The 18,509-nt window shown below is 28.7% G+C and overlaps 4 protein-coding genes and 1 non-coding gene across 7 annotated transcripts; 2 read left to right on the top strand and 3 right to left on the bottom strand.

Annotated features, from left to right (window-relative positions):
• Window positions 1–104: 104 nt before the first annotated feature.
• On the bottom strand, window positions 105–1,319 carry LOC107004254 (glycine-rich cell wall structural protein-like). 2 transcript variants are annotated; one of them, XM_015202482.1, is made up of 2 exons: window positions 1,200–1,319; window positions 105–499 (listed from the first exon to the last, which is right to left on the bottom strand). In XM_015202482.1, the coding sequence occupies exons 1-2, from the start codon at window positions 1,288–1,290 to the stop codon at window positions 306–308; spliced, it is 285 nt and encodes a 94-aa protein (XP_015057968.1). In that variant the 5' UTR covers window positions 1,291–1,319; the 3' UTR covers window positions 105–305. The 2 variants fall into 2 exon arrangements, with proteins under 2 accessions (XP_015057968.1, XP_015057969.1); XM_015202483.1 differs by having other exon boundaries at window positions 105–496.
• A 3,419-nt stretch (window positions 1,320–4,738) lies between these two features.
• Window positions 4,739–6,001, bottom strand: LOC107004189 (glycine-rich protein 3 short isoform-like). Its single transcript, XM_015202431.2, has 2 exons — window positions 5,870–6,001; window positions 4,739–5,217 (listed from the first exon to the last, which is right to left on the bottom strand). Exons 1-2 carry the CDS (start codon window positions 5,958–5,960, stop codon window positions 4,988–4,990), a joined length of 321 nt encoding a protein of 106 aa, XP_015057917.1. The 5' UTR covers window positions 5,961–6,001; the 3' UTR covers window positions 4,739–4,987.
• A 2,814-nt stretch (window positions 6,002–8,815) lies between these two features.
• On the bottom strand, window positions 8,816–11,699 carry LOC107003375 (IMPACT family member in pol 5'region). Of its 2 annotated transcripts, none has more exons than XM_015201690.2 (6): window positions 11,271–11,695; window positions 11,089–11,130; window positions 10,277–10,392; window positions 10,017–10,122; window positions 9,800–9,853; window positions 8,816–9,349 (listed from the first exon to the last, which is right to left on the bottom strand). In XM_015201690.2, exons 1-6 carry the CDS (start codon window positions 11,547–11,549, stop codon window positions 9,191–9,193), a joined length of 756 nt encoding a protein of 251 aa, XP_015057176.1. In that variant the 5' UTR covers window positions 11,550–11,695; the 3' UTR covers window positions 8,816–9,190. The 2 variants fall into 2 exon arrangements, with proteins under 2 accessions (XP_015057176.1, XP_027768582.1); XM_027912781.1 differs by having other exon boundaries at window positions 9,341–9,463; window positions 11,271–11,699.
• A 1,396-nt stretch (window positions 11,700–13,095) lies between these two features.
• Window positions 13,096–13,177, top strand: TRNAS-GCU. Its single transcript has one exon. It is a non-coding gene; the product is annotated as a tRNA-Ser (tRNA).
• A 3,857-nt stretch (window positions 13,178–17,034) lies between these two features.
• LOC107004666 (mitochondrial uncoupling protein 5) lies at window positions 17,035–18,412 on the top strand. The gene has a single exon (XM_015202959.2). The coding sequence runs from the start codon at window positions 17,249–17,251 to the stop codon at window positions 18,221–18,223; it is 975 nt and encodes a 324-aa protein (XP_015058445.1). The 5' UTR covers window positions 17,035–17,248; the 3' UTR covers window positions 18,224–18,412.
• The last annotated feature ends 97 nt before the right edge of the window (window positions 18,413–18,509 follow it).

The raw sequence follows: 18,509 nt of genomic DNA, 5'->3' as shown, positions 1-18,509 counted from the left end.
TATATATATATATATATATATATATGTATATATATATTCTTTGTTTTTTATATAACACGTGAAAATTGAATATATATGATAAAGAATTATCGACAAACTTTAAATCGAAAAAGGAAAATACTGGTATTTATTTCATTTTACTATATCTTTTTCATTACACATAACACATGCCACTTCATTATGCTATGCTAGAACTTCAAATTAAAAACGTACGTACATAGTTTTTATTATCGACTAAATTACAAAAAGTTGATGGAGTACGTAGTTTAATTCGAAATTCTTTGATCTACGACCATGTTCTTCATTTAAGGGTGGTTGACTCCATGACCACCGCGTCCGTGACCTCCACCACCATGACCTCCACCTCCATGGCCTCCACCGCCATGATGACCACCACCACCGTGGCCACCACCACCATGATGACTACCGCCACCATGACCGTGGCCTCCACCGCCCCCGTGGCCTTGTGTTTCAGCATTTAGTTGGCCTTCATTTGCTGCTACATATATATATATACATAAAACATAGAGTAATTAGACTGAACATGACGTTTAAGAAAATAAATGTTTTTTTTTAACACGCATCAAAATTGTATGTAGAAGCGAATTCAAAGTTTTAAATTTACTAATTATTTCTCAATTCTAGAAATGAAAAGATAAGCAAATTTCAACACTAACGAATTATGAAAAAAGATATCCTTAATTAATTAGTTGCGATAAAATATGTCATGACATTTTTATGATTATAACAAATATTATCAAGAGTAAAAAGAAAATTTTAACATTAAAAACCTTCAAATATAGAAAAATAACAATATTCCTTTTAAGACAGAATAAATATAAGTACGTATTGTTATCAAGTGAAATCATTATACCAAAAATGATATTTAGCGATATTTAATTAATAACAATAGTTTAATTATCGCTAAATATATATATATGTAGCAACAATTAGCACTAATTATAAATATCTTTAAAGCTTATAACGATATTAGATTCAATTATAATTAACTAATACTGAAAAAAAACTTTAATACTCTATGTTAACATATATGTTTGTTGTAGCTAAAAGTTATTTTTGTTATGATATATTCTATTTCTTGTCATTGCATGCATGAACTATATATTTAATTATGTAAGACAATAAATCCATATGTTTGAGAAAATTAAAATAGCAATTAATTAAAAAGTTTATATTACCTTTAATCTCATCAACTGCAAGAGCTGAAACAAGAAAAAGTGAAGCACATAGAAGTGCAAGCAGAATAATTATGCTATTATTCATCTTCATATTTTCTTTCACTATCCAACAAAAAAAGATTTTTGAGACTACAATTGAATGATTTTCAACTAAGCTTTAACTTTAATTTATACCCAAAAGAATCCCACTACTAGACATAAAATCTTACGTAGTCTTGGTGGTGATGATTTAATTTTAATTCGGATTGTTTTATTTTACGTGTTTTAATATATGAAATTTAAGAAAATGATGTTATATTTATTAAATTTTATAAATTTAAATTAAAAATATGCATAATATGTTAAAATGTCCTTAAATTTTATCGTCTTTAATATACAAAGTGTGATATAGAAATTAAATAATGAGTTTTTGAATATAAAAGAGTTATAAAAGGAAATATACATATTAAAGTGTGATTTAGAAATTAAATAATGAGTTTTTGAATAGAAGAGTTATAAAAGGAAATATACATATTAATTATTTGACTAAAAGAGAAAACAAGACACATATTTAAAAAAATAGTTATTTTTAATGGATATTCGATCGAAATTTGACTAATTTATCGGAAATTCCTGATGAATTAACACAAAACAAAAAATCGATGATTCCCATTAAGAGTTTTCAATAAATATTGTATCGAATCTAATTTATCGGTAATATTTTTTATGGATAATTCATTCAATATATTTTTATTCATGAGTCAAATTTTATTAAAATAACTTTTAATAGTAACACATAAATTAAAATGAAAAAAATATATATATTTGAAAATAATTTTTTTTAATAGATGGTGAACAAGATTATGGTAAACAAGTAAGCTACGTGGTGCATTCTACGTTTTACACATGGAATTTGAGATAATATTGCTTACAAAGATATATTTTGTCAATATATTCGTATAGTCAATTTTGGTGTCGATGTTGAAATTTTTCTAAAATCATTTTCAACATATTGAAGTAAGCATAGAAGTGACGAAATTAAAATTTTAATAAAATTTACATATATTTGAAATAATATTATACTTGAAATTGTTAGAATATAAATAATTAATTTTGTTTTTCATTTTTGAACCATTAATTAAGATTATTTTTGTACTATCTTATTTTTGAATTCTTATTACTATTTGTTATTGAATTTCTTTAAATTAGCTTCGATCGATCATCTTATTATCTTGTTATTGTCTTTATTGTTATTGCTTCTTTTGTTTTCTTTGAGTTCAGAATTATGGAATTACACATTAATTATTATTGTGACTTTTGCATTTTTTAATTTGACTACAATCAAAAAATTCGTCTTTAGTAAACTAAATTGAGAAAATATTAGACATATATAGTATTATAAAAAATTATAAATTAATGCAGATGTCAAATATAGTCTAATAATTTGTTTGTAAAGTTATATAAATATTAACTCTGAATCTAATATTATCTAGATTATATTAATGCAACTTATACAAAATCTAAATAATAACATTAAGAGACATTTGCATAAAATATTTAAAATTATTTTTAAATCTTATAATTTTTATATGACATGTTATATATAATATTAGAATTAATGAATTTCCTATGTTATATATAATATTAGAATTAATGAATTTCTTACTATCAAATGTTGCATTCTTTTCTATATACGTTTAAGACGAAAGACAAATAAGATGCACACTATCAAATAAACGTTTATGGATTATTCATCTAATCGATAAACTAAATTTTGATGGAACGTCTATTTTGAGAAGCATTTATGGTGACACATAAATTAAAATAGAAAATTATTGAAAAAACAAAGCTTAGGATTAAGTAACGTGGTGCATTTGAAGGTTTTACACGTAAAATATGAAATGATAATGCTTACAAGGAAACATTTTGTCAATATCTTCGTATAGTCAATCTTGACGTAAATCGTATTATATCTCATTTTTAACTTATTGAAGTAAGCAAACGAAGTGACAAAATTAAAATTTTTATCAAATCGACTCCAAAATAATATATATTGAAATGAAATTACAATATGTATATATATATATATATATATATAGAGAGAGAGAGAGAGAGAGAGAGAGAGAAGGGTTTTTGAAAAGGGAGAGGATTAAATATAGGAAAAATGCACAGTACCCTCTAGATTATGACCGAAATTACAGAGACACACCTTAAACTAGGTTCTTTTACCCCCTTAACTTAGCTAGACTATGACCGAATCCACAGAGACACCTTAACGAAACTAAGGTCCTATTACCCCCTCCCCCTGCCGAACCCATTTTTCTTGTAAGTTTGTGCACCTTTTGTCTTACGTGGCATATTTTGTGATTCCACGCAATTGAGGCGCGTGGGAGATATTTGGATGTCATGTAATCCAAAAAAGTGCACAAAGTTACAACAAAAATGGGTTCGGGAGGGGATAATAGGACCTTAGTTTAGTTAAGGTGTCTCTAAAATTTCGGTCATAGTCTAGGGGTACTTATATAATTTCCTTTAAATATACTTCAATACTATCAAAAATAGTTTAAATATGTTTATCATCGTTATATTTTTTGCTCAAATATATCTTTCGTTATACTTTTAATTCAAATATATGTCCCTTCTTATTATATTTTGTTGGAATTTTCCCTCCTGAATTCTTCACAGGAACATGTACAGACAACGTGTTTCTATTTCTTTGAACTTAACGATAATCAATTCGAACAACACAGTAAAATAATTACTTTGCAGATTACAACATTTACGTTTTGTGAAGCAAATAAAATAATAACACAATATTTTATCGCAAAACTCAGATTGTAATCAAAACTCTTAATTACAATCTTACAATTTTTCCTCACAAATTGCAACAGTCCCAATAAATCTCAAAACTTTCTCAAACCTCTTGATCGTGTTTTGATCTTCTCTCTATGTAAGTGCGCAATTCTTTCTGATGAAAATAGCTCCCTATTTATAGATCACAAATTCAGCAAGTCTTTGTTTGATTCAACTTTGTCTTTACCTCTACCAATCCTTGTTGAACTCAACTTGAACATCTTCTTTTCCTCTTTACAGCACTTCAACTTCAACTTGGTTTTAACAAAAAAATTTCCGTAAATAGATAAGTAAACACGTTCCTTGTTTGATAAGAAAACATAATTTCCTTAAATAAATTTCTGCGTTGTTGAACTTGTACTAAGCCGTCAATTCAAACGTGTGTGTAAACCAAACTCTACTTGGACTTCTTCATCACTGCCGCATCTAAATTCGAAGTCCCTCTTCACGTAGAACTCCTAATTAAACAGGAAAACACGTTTTGAACTTTAGGTTACCATGTTAATACTTTTCTACACGCTTTGCCATACAACTTTAGGTTACCATGTTAATAAAATTAGATTATTTGACAAGAGCTTTAAAAATAACTATATGATTGGAAAAAAAAATGTGATTAGTCTAGAGAAATTATCGAAGTAAAAAAATTTCGTTCTAGAACGTCTAAAAATCTCTCTTGCAGAATTATTAATCTAAGAAAAGTTCCAAAATAAATTGTTGATGAAACTATTTTATAGATTGACATATTTTTTCTTTCATATATAACATCGATATATGTTTTATTGCATATTTACTACATTATGATTTTTATTTAACTCATAGAACAACATTAGGCTAGCGCTAGCTAGCTAGCTAGAACGTTACAGGACCTAATTAAACATTAAAATAAAGACAGTATGATGCACTAAGCTCCCATTATTTATTATGAACGTTGAATTAAGTCGTTATACGTTGTGCTTTTAAGGGCGATTGACATCATTTTGCATATTGTAAGCTGAATATTCTTGAGCAGTTCTACAACATTGCTTACACCCTCCTCCTCGATAATATCCACTGCAACATCCGTGGCGGCAATAATTGCCACCGCCTCCATGACCACCACCACCGTGACAACCACGTCCGTGGCAGCCGCCTCCGCCGTCCCAACCATGGCCTTGTGTTTCATCATTTAGTTGTCCTTCATTTGTTGCTACATACAACATATAGTATTTCTCATTAGTGCATGGAACAACTATTCATGCAAATTTAATCTTTTACTTTATAGTATATGACGATATTTGACTGAATATTAAATTTTTGCTAAAATGTGTTATATACATCAAAAGAGTATATTCTTAATTGTGATCTCAAATACGTCATGATGTTTCTATAGTTAAATGAGTGCATGCATAGGTGAAGGTAGAGTAGAAGATTAAAATTCAATTAAGTCCAATAACTTAATTGATCAAATTTTCCATGACTTACATATATATATATAAACGATTACCAAATATATTTAAAATATTAATTCAAAATCTAGTCACTCAGAAAAAGTGAAATATAAAAATCTTAAATTTGTCTTTATCTTTATAAACATGTTATCGAAAGCGAAACAAAAAGTAACTAGCTATATTTATGAAAGTCAATAGATCCATATATTTAAGAACAATATAAATATATTCTAGTAATGTTTAGTTTTTTTAAAGTAAGAACTAAGAAACAATTAAGTAAATACTAAATTCAAGTCCTAACATAATTCGATCAGAATTGTATAATTTTGTAAAAGTTTTATTTTTAAAAAGAACATATAAAATTTAAATAATAATCGAAAAAAAGAGATATTTGCGTAAATCAACTTTTACCTTTAGTCTCATCAACTGCTAGAGCTGAAGCAACAAAAAGAAAAGCACATAAAAGTGCTAGGAGAACAATTAGGCTATTATTGACCTTCATATTTGTTCTAACAAAGAAATGATTTTTGAAAGTGGAATGGAATTGGCTTTCAACTTAGCCTAAATTTATACTCAAAAAATCTCACTACAAGACACAAAATCTTATGTATTTCTTCGTGATGATCTTGATCTAAAACTCTATTCTCGACGTTTCATTAAAATCTCATGAAAGTAAAAAAAAAAATTATAATCTTTAAATAAAGATATATAATATATTTAAAATGCCTTTAAATTTTATGTTATGTATGATATAGAAATAATTACTCCCTCCGTGCAGAATTATTTGTCATGTTGCGCTTATCGAAAGTTAATTTGACTAAGTTTCAAAGGTAAATTAGATTACATTAATTTGATATTTTAAATAAAAAATTAGATATTCTAAAACTATATGAAAAGTACTATAAATTACAGTTTCTTGCATATTAATATGATGAAAAATATATCTGAAAATGTCAGTCAAAATTTTTATATTTTGACTCTAAAAATAAAAATTATAACAACCATTACCGGACGGAGAGAGTAACAAGTTTCTGATTATAGAAAATTTCATCTATTAATAGTGTTTAAGATCAATAAAAAAATATGACATTATCAGAAAATCGTTGTTATTTCCTAACAAATGGACTAGTTCCCTCAAAATTTGACTTGCCAATAAGGAATTTTCAACTGATTAAGACACACTTAGACAAGATCGATATTTCTTTTTACTTTTGACATAAATTTAACTAGAATTTGTCTTGCTAATAACATTTTCGATAGATTATTGTTTAATATTTAAATTAATGAGTCAAATTTTAATAAAATATATTTAAAATTAACAATTTTTAATAGTGCAATAGTAAAATTATTTCACCCTTAATTGACAATTTTAAATTCAAATCACATTAAAAATTCAATTTTCGAACGAACCCCGTAAAGTATGATATAGATTTAATGAGAGCTTTATTGTGGACTTTTACTCTTGCTGAAAAAAAAACATATAAATTAAAATGAAAAAGTATAAATTTAGAAACTTTTATCTATTGGATGACGAACTGATTATGGACCTTGAAAGAAGAAAAGGAAAACAAGTAAGCTTAGCTTAAGCTACGTGGTGCATTGTGAGGCCTTACACGTGGAATATTGGTGCCTATATTTTTGGATTCTATAGTAATCTCAAAGTGACGAAGTCAAAATTTTCGACAAAATCAACTCCAAAGAAATATAAAATGATGTAATATTTGAAGTTTTAATTAATAACCTAATATATAACGTAAGAAATAATTAAAGTCATGATACTCATCTTTTTTTTATTAGGTGGAAAGAACACCGATAGTCATTATTCGGACTCTAATATAAAGAATAATTGAAATTTTCAAAATAAATAAATAAATCATTTTGTTAAAGGTAAGCTGAACTTTACATAGTTATAAAAATTTAGTAAAAATATATTTTAAATATAAGAGTACTCAAACAATTAGTTTTAATTTTTTGAGGATGTGATGGAGAGGATATATGAATTTGAATGACCATAATATTCAGATGTATTGCGTATTTTAATTACTTTCAACCAGTTTAAGTGTAGAATTCTTTTTACCAAAGTTTAGATAAATTTAAAAATATCCCCTAATATTTTTTATTTCAGTCTTTGATTCTTGCTACATTAGATGAGATGAATATATAGATTTAAGACTAAGTTCTATAATGAATTTTCTTTCTAAATCTTATCCACGTTCTTTCACTTCAATAAAGAAAAGCAAAGAGTGTTATATTTAAACAGATCAATTTATACCCTTGCAACCCTCTCTGTCCTCTCATAAACTTATGAGACCTCAACTATCTCACCTTCGACCAGCACAAATACTATGCTCATAATACATGTATCAACAAATGTAGCTATTTTTTTATTATATTAAAATTATCTTTCTTCGTCAAATCTATAAATATTTCTGACATATAGCAATATAATTCTAGAAAATACTCTAATCCAATTACAAGGAAACACAAGAATAAACTAAGCTAAGATAACATAATACAATAAACAAATTGTGAATCCAAGGTCAAATTTTGAGTGAAATATTTTATGATTTTAAACATATGAAACTATTCACTTACATTAATTAATATAGGTGGAAATCATGTAGTTACTTCTATAATTTCCACATATGTTAATGTAAGACAATAGATTGATCTGTTTAAAAATAATATAAAAATACTATAATCTAAATCTTTAGTAAATATTCTATACATCACCTAGTGTTTAGTTTGTAAGGTTAAGAAATATATGAATAAATACTAAATTCAAATATTGCATATTGTTCTATCAAAATTGTGTAAATCTTCTAAAAGTTAATTTATAAAACATTTAATAATAGGAATAAAAATTTAAACAATAACTTAAAAAAGAGATATTTAGTCTCATCAACTGCTAGAGCTGAAGTAACAAAAAGGAAAGCAAAAGTGCTAGCAGAATAATTAGGCTGTTGAATCTTAGTGATCTTTATTAAGTAAAAGTAATAATGAAATGTATCGCGTTCGATATAGAAATAATTAATTGAGTTTCTGAATATAGGAAGTTTAATTTTATTAAAGAGATTAAGACTTATAAGAAAAGTAAAAACACATTATCAAAAAATCATTATTCTGAACGAATATACTAGTTCCTTTTAAAATTTGACTTATCAGCTTTCACGCACCTCAATTAATTTTACGGGGATAAGTATGCTCACCTAATAGAATGGCTTAAACTTGAATATTTAAGAACCATGAAACAATAATAACATTGGCAAAACCAAGAAAATGCCATTTACAAGCATTCAATTTCTTTAGCAGGTAAAACAATCCAAAGCTTAGTCCAGAAAAAGAAAGTAACGGAAGTACGAGAAACAACAGATACTAACAAAACGGAGCAACCATGTCTTATTCATGAATACAGAAACAAGAAGTATGGGAAAGATTGTACAAGTATATATCTTTAAAAGTTGTATGAATATAAGAGCAAATGAGGACAAACCAATCTCATGCTTGCGTCTCCTATAACGACTCCTAATTACAGAACAAAGACTAAAAGAGACGGAAAAGTCAGCTCAGACATTGGTGTCAACAAGAGCAACGCTATGAACCTTTCAAGAATGAGCAAATGATATTAACCATCTCGAGATGTAGCTTTCTTGAGCAGAAGGTATTTCAAATCTCCATAAGTTCCAGCAGGATGGGACTTAAAACCATCAGACAAAGTGACACGGAAAAATTCTAGCGTTTGTAGAATACAATATCACGGCTGCAGTTGGCCTTAATAGCTTCTTCTAAACCTTGTACACGGTCAAAATCAGCTTTGAACGTCACCATGGTGACTCCATCTTTCCCGGTATCATAATCCTGCTTGATATCTTCTGCTTGGAACGACTGTAGCTGTGAAAACGAAACAAATTCCCAGAAATGCAATAATAGAAGTAAATGTGCACCAATTATGCTCTTGAAGCATCAGCTTTTGATTCAGAGAATAAACCGAAATAAGAATGAAAACTGAAAAATCGAAAAACTATTACTGAATAGCGCAACATTGACAAATATAAGAACTCCCTCCGTTTCAATTTGTTTGTCTAGTTTTGACTTTGCACAAAGTTAAAAAAAAGTAAAGAAGACTTTCGAATCTTGTGGTCTAAAGCTAAGCTAAGATATGTAGAATCTACAAAAATGCACTTTAATTTTGTGATCTTAAATATGTCATGTGGAAAGTTAAAAGTAAAAGTTGCCAAAAAAAGATATTCTTTCGGAAACGGACTAAAAGGAAAGTAAGACAAACAAATTGAACCGCAAAGAGTAGAACTGTAGAAGTTTTAGCACAACGATCAAATTTACCTGATGGTATAAGACTCCTAGTAGTTCAAAAGGAACCTCCAAGCCCATCGGCACCTAAAACCAAAAATTATTGTTTAATCAAATGAGTAGGTCTCAAGTTTGTGCTAAAAGCACATAACGTAGCGAGAAGAATAGAATCAACGTGCAGTTGAACCTATGCCTATACACAATGAGCAAGGGAGACGGGGGGATAAAAGCTGCTCGAGCAATTTCTTACTTTAGATTTTACAAGACATGTAGGAGCATTTCTTAAACATTCTGCAGCGACTCCTCCATAAGCTCTTACTAGACCTCCAGTGCCAAGTTTAATTCCTCCAAAGTGTCTGTGATTCAGAAAAGCAACACAATAAAGATATATGCATGCTTTCACTTCTTGGAAACATTTCCCAATTTAGGCACGTGATCCAAGTCTAGTTTACATCGCCTCTGACAAGAATTCTGAAAGTACCAACGCTATTTACTAAATAAACGCTGTACCTAATAACGACCACCATGATTCTATCCAATCCTGAGGATGCAATTGCAGAATGTATCGGCTTGCCAGCAGTACCAGATGGTTCGCCATCATCATTAGTCCGATATTGTTCACCAACCTAGATAGAATGAATAATAACATTTTTGGCATGGTAAGATAAGAGCCAAGAATGATATACACAAATTCGGAGAATCCTAAACTAGAGAAACTTTGTTTCTTATATGTCCATATAAAGATAAGCAGTTGTTATCATTACGGATGGAAGCAAATGTGACCCAAAATGCTAGTCCCTAAGGGGTTGTTTGGTTCAAAACTAGGCTATTCCTGATATTATAATCAAGAATATCTATCCCACACATGTATCTTGGTTATACGTAATACCCTCAACTAAACATATGATAGATTCAATCCAAATTTTATACTTGGATAACACACTTAATATAACACTCGTACCAAACGATTCCTAATTCAACCATATGTTCTCAATCAACCAATGTATCAACTATACCTCAATCACAATACCAATAGCATAACCTAAATAATGTTTCAACAAATGCAGCTCCTTTTTTATGATATAAAACAACTTTTCTTCGTCAATTCCCAAATACTTCTAACATAAAAGGATATAGCAATAAAAACATTGTTTTATTGCACTTGAGCTGAGAGTCTTTCGGAAAGAACCTCTCAAGGTCTGCATACACTCTAATCTCAAGGTCGGACACACACTCCTCTACCCTCCTCATACCCCGCTTGTGGAATTACACTCAATAAGTTGTATATCAATAAAGACATGATTTTGGCCACAAGAACATACCTTGTACGCCCAACAATTATGTGTAGCCCGAGGATCTCGTACCTAAAATCAAATCAAATCAGTAATTACAATCCTCATAAACAAATTCAAGATTACAATTTCAAGAATCAAAAAAAAAAATGCAAAAGATTCAATTTTTACACACTCAATACAACCAAATGAACCAAAAAACAAAAGGGTACCTCAGAAAGGAAAGATTGAGCAGAGCCCTCATCTGTAATATGGCCAGCAATGGCAATAAATTTGCTTTTTTTTATTTCTTTCTCAAAAGTTACTCTTTCTTTGAGTGTTGTAAATGCACCTCTATTTGAACTACTACTGGCGCTGCTGCTAGTGGTGACCATTTGTTTCCCGGTGCCGGAAAATAAGAACGCCGGCGAGAGAATCAGGCGGTGGTTACGGCGGCGGAGATGGTGGTTCAGCTTTGAACAAGGACTGGAAATTAACCAAGAAGCAGACATCTATGGTGGCAGCAATTTCGTGAAGATTGAGGATGTTTAGAAAATTAAAAAGAGTAAAATTGACATTTTGACACATTAAGTTTTGATAACTACGAATTCATCGTTGGAGTTATCAATTTTTTGGGTATGAGCTTGAAATATTGTTTTTGAATCAATATTTGTTTTATAATATGGTCCATTTATTGCAATTTCAACTTGAAATGGAGAATATAAAATATAAAATATTTATTTGTTGTGTTTACCTGCTTTGAGATTCGTTTGAATTTGAATATGCACTCGCTTTTTCGCGGAACGAAAGTGTCCAATTCTAAGATTTAAACGGACGTCCACGATAAATTTTGGTATTTCGAAAATTCGTGGTCACAAAATTTTCATGGACTATAATAGTTCTAGCTTATAAGATTTTGAACGGTTCAAGTGAGATTTATGTTAAACACAACAAATCAAATATTATTATTTGTCAATAACTCCAACTTCAAATACTTTCTCTAATGATAATTTTTCGAACACTACTCTGGACTTGAAACTATTCTTCTTGAGCATAATAGTAACTATTAATTATAAAATTATGTTTGTACAAAAATAAAAATCTTTCAATGTTTGTCAATTTACTATTGAACTTAGATACACATAATAATTTTATAAATTACGAATGGATAGATGAGACTCCCGCACATTTTAATCTGAAATCTTCAATTCAAACTTTAAAAATATAAAAGATTTCTTCCCTTTAGCAAACCATACACAATGTGAAATAGTTTTGAATACTAATTGCTTACAACAAAAGCATATCAATTGTGTATTAGTTGAATTTCTCTTTTTTCTTCTTAAAATTTATCTTTTTGAACTTTTAAAAGCTATAATTTGAAGGTGAGATACTATGGCATATGTTCTCAAATGATGAGAATAATTGGCAAAAGCAAAACAATGTTCCAATTCACTAGAGTTTGAGTTTGAAAGAATTCAACCATCTTTTCTTGTTTAGCATAAAAAATAATTGTTCTCCATTCATACATAAACATATGAATTTATAGAATAAATATCTTTTTGATATTGTATACTTCATACCTATGTATTGCTTAATTTTACACTTAAATGAAGTCATATTAGTCGTTCGTTAACCATTGGAATAACACTTATGTATACACTATTTTTGGTGAACACAAGAGAGATAACTTTTGTTATCTACTTTGAAAAGTTGTTTATGCTCCTTATAACTAGGACAATTTGAAAAAACATGCCTAATTATATTCTTAAAGATAGTATTCTTTTAACAAAATTCTATTTTCTTTATATTTTTTCTAATAGACACTATCTAGATGAAGGGAGGAGACATATAGAGTTGGGGGGTTTCATCCCAATTTCATCGAATGAAAATTTACATTATTTATATATGATTATTTAAAATCGTTTTTTATATATTTAAAGTATATGTTGGACTCTCACCCCACCACTCGACTTTTTTGGTCAAATCTATGATAAACTAATTAGCAATCTTCATTTTAAAAAAAATATAATTAATTTGGTAGATAATAATGTCAACAAAGTCGCTTTGGCCGAGTGGTTAAGGCGTGTGCCTGCTAAGTACATGGGGTTTCCCCGCGAGAGTTCGAATCTCTCAGGCGACGAAATTGGTGGTTTTTTTTAATGCTTCGATTATCAAGGATAAATTCCGTAAATACAATATCCTCTTCCGAAACCCTATTTTTGAGATTTCACTAGGGTGTGCATCGGTCGATGCAATCCAATATATTATCGTGTCTAGTTTGTCGATTTTCAATTTGTAATCACGCAAAATCACGGATCAAACTAATGAGATATTTATTAATAATTAATTTATCTTCGATCTTAACGATTTGATTTTCGGTTGATAGTTAAATCGTGAGCATTTGGGATAAATTAGTAAACTATTAATAAAAAACATAAAATGAAAAAGGAAAAATTACATAAATTGATACATTTTAATAAATAATTACTGATTTTATCAATATTTTTTATTTATCGTGTCTAGTTTGTCGATTTTCAATTTGTAATCACGCAAAATCACGGATCAAACTAATGAGATATTTATTAATAATTAACTAATCTTCGATCTTAACGACTTGATTTTCGGTTAATAGTTAAATCGTGAGCATTTGGGATAAATTGGTAAATTATTAATAAAAAAAATAAAATTAAAAAGGAAAAATTACATAAATTGATATATTTTAATAAATAATTACTGATTTTAGCAATATTTTTTATTTATAGCAATACTATGTTAAATCTGTCATATGTATTAAAAGTGAATTATGTATACAATATATATGAATTATAATTGTTTTTTAAAATATATTATGTTTGTTTGGTAAAAGTTTGACATATTTATTATAAGTGAATTAAAATGTGTTATAAATGAATTATTTATTATTAAAATTTGTATTATATGTGGAAAAAAATATTCTTTGTAATATGAATTAAATTTGTATTATAAATGAATTAAAAGTGATCAAGTGAAAAAGAAATATTATTGCTATAAACGATAAATATTTTGTTATTATAATATATTTACGTAAGATTTACAATTAAAAATCAAACCAATAACAAAAATTAACAAAACGAAATAAATAATTCCTCTTTCAGCCTAAAAGTTTTTTTATAGATCAAATCAATTATAATTTTACTGAATATATCGTTATCGTTGAATATCGTTATCGTTTTAAGAAAAAAATCATAAGTGGGTGGGGATGGGAAAAAGCACCTTCCCCAAATAAAGCTATATGCCCAAACGCGGTGACTCGGTCATGTTTTTTCCAACTTTATCGGCAACTAATGCGTCAATACATTTATAATTTGTCTAATTATTTGGCTTTTTTTTTTTTTTTCATTTTTCTTAACTATTTTCATTAAATTCTTTCATGACTTTTTATTAATTTTTGAGTGAAATCATCACCAATCTATTTAATTAAAATTGAAGAGAATAATATGTACACGGTGTGTGATGTATTTTGAATAAAATAGAATTTAAAAAGTGATTTATTCTTTTTCGATCGTTTTATTTTATCTTCTATATATTAATCATTCTTATGTCTGTCTGTACTCTGTTCTAGTGAAATTGTTTCGTATTTGCTCTCATGTAGCTCCAACAAGATTTGAAAAGATTTCATATGTGTAAATTTTTCAAGAAAAAGACCTAAATTTGTAGCTATGAGGGCCATAGGAATGAGAAAAAAAAGATTATTTTTTTTTCGTCTCATTAAAAAATGGAACGATTTCTTAGTAAATATTTTCTCGATAAAGAATGAATAAAAATCTAATGTAGTATCTATCCAACTCACCACCCTTTTGGTTGTCAATTTTCAATATATGACCCTAGTCTTGATTTAATTGAGAAGTATATTGTAATTATAATATTATATTCAATTTTTTTCCTATTATTTAAATGTGTAACACAAAATTATATATATTTCATGTTATGTACATTTGTAATGTCAATATTAAGTTGACAAACTTGTTTTTGTAGGCAAGAAAAGATTGGAATTAGGCTTAAGACTTTATGAGTATGACAATTACATTATTAAAATCAATGAAAATAAAGGAAATTAATACTCACCAATTTTTATTTTTATTTTCTGTTGGTTAAAAGTAAGATGGAGTAAATATTACGCATGTAAAACAAGCCACAATTTAAAGATGCTATAGCTTTTGCCCATTTTTTTTCCATAAACAGATCATACAATTGGATGGCCATAAAGGCAAAAATTGGGGCATCAAATGCCCTCTTGACCAAATATTTTTTTATAATTTTTCGATAAAACGTAAATTCGTTTAAGGTAACAATTTAAATAATTATTTTTAAGTTCGAATTCAAAATTTCTAAGTAAAGATGAAGAGAATTTTATTATTGAACAATAATCCATGTTTCTAACTTGACCACTTTTGAAAAAATGGGTACTCCTTTGTTTGTTCTATTTCAGTAAAAAAAAATTACGAGTTTTCTATTAATATTAGTATTTGATTTATATTAACTTTCAACAAACTTTAAATATAGTCCACTTCGGAACTATTTCATACAATGTGATAAAACCTAATTTCATATATTTTTATTTAAAGTAACGTGTTGTTAGAGTTTAGATAAAAATAATTGTACTTTAGTCATATATATAAAAATTTCAATCATATAGTATCAAATGGATTAATTTGTAAGCTTTTACGTATCATGAATAGAATTTATATGGTAGTCCTAAAATCAAATACATGTACACTTCAACCTCTATTCTGAGTCATATTTTCTTTTTTAATATATCAAGAGAAAAAAAATATAGGTTCTATATTTTAAAATAATTCAATTTAAAATTATTTATTTAAAAAACATAATTCTATAGCAACAAAATATTTTTAGCATATGTTTTATGAAATTTTTAAAAATAATTTACGTATTTAATCAAATATCGTCACATTGCGATAGAAGAAGTATATGCTATTGCCTTTGATTGTGCGGTTTCAAAGTGTCGGGTAAAACTTTGGCCCCTTAAGTTTATTCTCAACCAATAAGCACCATCAATTTTATTCAACAAGGTTCATATGGTCCATTAGTTACACATTGTAGACTTTTTAACTTTTCAATGGCATAATTCAAATAAGTAATTTTTTCTCAATTCTATCTAACATTTTCTCTTGAAAAATATAAAACAGTTTCAATTGTAATAAATTATATGAGTCTTCTTTTTAATTATACAATTCATTTCAACTTTAATATGTACTATGTTTTATGATAATTCAATTATTATAACAAGCTTATTAAAGTCAATTCTTTTTGGGTTTAAATACATTATTCGTATTAGTAAATAAATACAAATCAAAATTGTTAGTCGTATAGTTGCCAGTAAAAATAACTACACGTCTAGCTTTCTTTCTTAAACATAATGATTTATTGATGCACAATCTTAATCTGTTTATTGATCTAGTTATAATAAATAAAATAATATATTTTAATTGATCAACTTGTTTAGTAACGAACAATTGAGTATGTGAGTAAAAACTTTTCAAAATATAAGTTAAAAAAATCTAATGTGAACTATTTTTATCATACGTTTACAAATTCAACCAAAACATACCATACTTCAAATATCTAAATAGCTTTAAAAGTAAAATCATACAAGTAAATTTAAAAAATGCTATAGAGTTATATTACTTTCAATTAGAAACAAAGCTAAAATTTTCACTAAAAAGTCCAAAATATAAAAAAATTAACACAAAAAAAATAAAATATAATTTAACACTTGCTATACATACATACACCTAAAAAGTCGAATAAATTCAAATAAATAAAAAAACCCCTCGATATTACTTGACTCCGCCCATGTTTTCTTTTGTAATAATATTACAATCAAAAAATATTTCCATTGACCAAAGTCCGCCGCAGAGAAAAGTAGAACCCGCGTTGTATACAAAACCTAATTTCCTTTTCCTTTCCTTTTTTTTTTCTTCCTATAAATTCCTTTCTTCCTTCTTCTTCTCAACTCACAATTTATATGTCTCACAGACTCAACGTTCCACACTTCGCATCTATAGCTTTCGGTCTCCATTCTCATCTACTGGTTTCCAGTGAGATGATCTCTAATTCCAATTGGATTTAAAAGATTTGATTGTATTTTTTGTGTTTTCAATTTTTCCCATTACCTAATACATATTTATTTTTTATTTGATTCATTGGTATAATGGGTGTTAAGGGATTTGTTGAGGGAGGTATTGCTTCGATTATTGCTGGGTGTAGTACTCACCCACTTGATTTAATCAAAGTTCGTATGCAGCTTCAAGGAGAAGCCCCAATTTCAGCTCCGGCGACTGTTCACAATCTCCGTCCAGCACTTGCTTTTCATACTGCTAATCATACTATTCATATTCCGGCGCCGTCGGTGGTTGCTCATGCTCCACCACGTGTAGGACCGGTTGCTGTAGGTGTTAAGATTATTCAACAAGAAGGTGTTGCTGCTTTGTTTTCCGGTGTATCAGCGACTGTTCTCCGGCAGACGCTGTACTCTACAACCAGAATGGGTTTATACGATATGCTGAAGCAGAAATGGACCGATCCAGATACTAACATCATGCCTTTGTCGAAGAAGATCGTTGCCGGATTAATCGCCGGCGGGATCGGAGCTGCCGTTGGTAATCCCGCCGACGTAGCGATGGTTCGCATGCAGGCTGACGGCCGGCTTCCGATCTCTCAACGCCGCAACTACAAAAGCGTGATTGATGCAATTACTCAGATGAGTAAAAGCGAAGGGGTAACTAGCCTGTGGCGCGGTTCATCTCTTACCGTGAACCGCGCCATGCTAGTTACCGCATCGCAGCTAGCATCGTACGATCAGTTCAAAGAGACTATCCTCGAAAAAGGGTTAATGAAGGACGGGCTCGGAACCCATGTGGTTTCGAGCTTTGCTGCTGGGTTTGTGGCAGCGATAGCGTCTAATCCAGTGGATGTGATTAAGACACGTGTTATGAACATGAAAGTCGAGCCGGGAATGGCTCCACCGTATAGTGGAGCCATTGATTGTGCAATGAAAACTATCAAAGCTGAAGGGCCAATGGCATTGTATAAGGGATTTATTCCTACAATCTCAAGGCAAGGTCCATTTACTGTGGTGCTCTTTGTCACACTGGAACAAGTCAGGAAAATGCTTAAGGATTTTTAATGATGATGATGACGAAGAAAAAAAAAATTAAATTAGTATTAAGAATTAAAAAAAGTTTAATTTAATTTATGTTTTTTAAGTTTGGGAAAAGTGATACTATGTTGTGTTCTAATATTATTATTTATGGTTTACTTCTATATGAAAAAACGAGTTCTTGTTTGGTGGAAATTAATGATTCTTGATTAAGCAAATTTTATAGTTTTTGTTTACTCATGTTTGTTGGGACCTTGAATTTAAGAAATCAATAAATAATACATTGACAAAGAACAAGTGTATGTGCTACATA

Source organism: Solanum pennellii, chromosome 11 (assembly GCF_001406875.1).
Source record: "Solanum pennellii chromosome 11, SPENNV200".
Classification (NCBI taxonomy): domain Eukaryota; kingdom Viridiplantae; phylum Streptophyta; class Magnoliopsida; order Solanales; family Solanaceae; genus Solanum; species Solanum pennellii.
The sequence above is the reverse complement of the archived record's forward strand: the minus strand, read 5'-3'. Positions and strand labels throughout refer to the sequence as shown.

Bases quoted from the DNA above. Each gene is read 5' to 3' on its own strand.
- LOC107004254 (XM_015202482.1), bottom strand. From the start codon at position 1,290: ATGAAGATGAATAATAGCATAATTATTCTGCTTGCACTTCTATGTGCT. The intron at 500-1,199 runs GTAATATAAACT...ATATATATGTAG, and splicing joins TGCAGTTGATGAGATTAAAG to CAGCAAATGAAGGCCAACTA.
- LOC107004189 (XM_015202431.2), bottom strand. From the start codon at position 5,960: ATGAAGGTCAATAATAGCCTAATTGTTCTCCTAGCACTTTTATGTGCT. The intron at 5,218-5,869 runs GTAAAAGTTGAT...TGTTGTATGTAG, and splicing joins AGCAGTTGATGAGACTAAAG to CAACAAATGAAGGACAACTA.
- LOC107003375 (XM_015201690.2), bottom strand. From the start codon at position 11,549: ATGTCTGCTTCTTGGTTAATTTCCAGTCCTTGTTCAAAGCTGAACCAC. The intron at 10,393-11,088 runs GTATGTTCTTGT...CATTCTATCTAG, and splicing joins ATAATTGTTGGGCGTACAAG to GTTGGTGAACAATATCGGAC. The intron at 9,350-9,799 runs GTAAATTTGATC...TCGTTTTCACAG, and splicing joins TAGGAGTCTTATACCATCAG to CTACAGTCGTTCCAAGCAGA.
- LOC107004666 (XM_015202959.2), top strand. From the start codon at position 17,249: ATGGGTGTTAAGGGATTTGTTGAGGGAGGTATTGCTTCGATTATTGCT.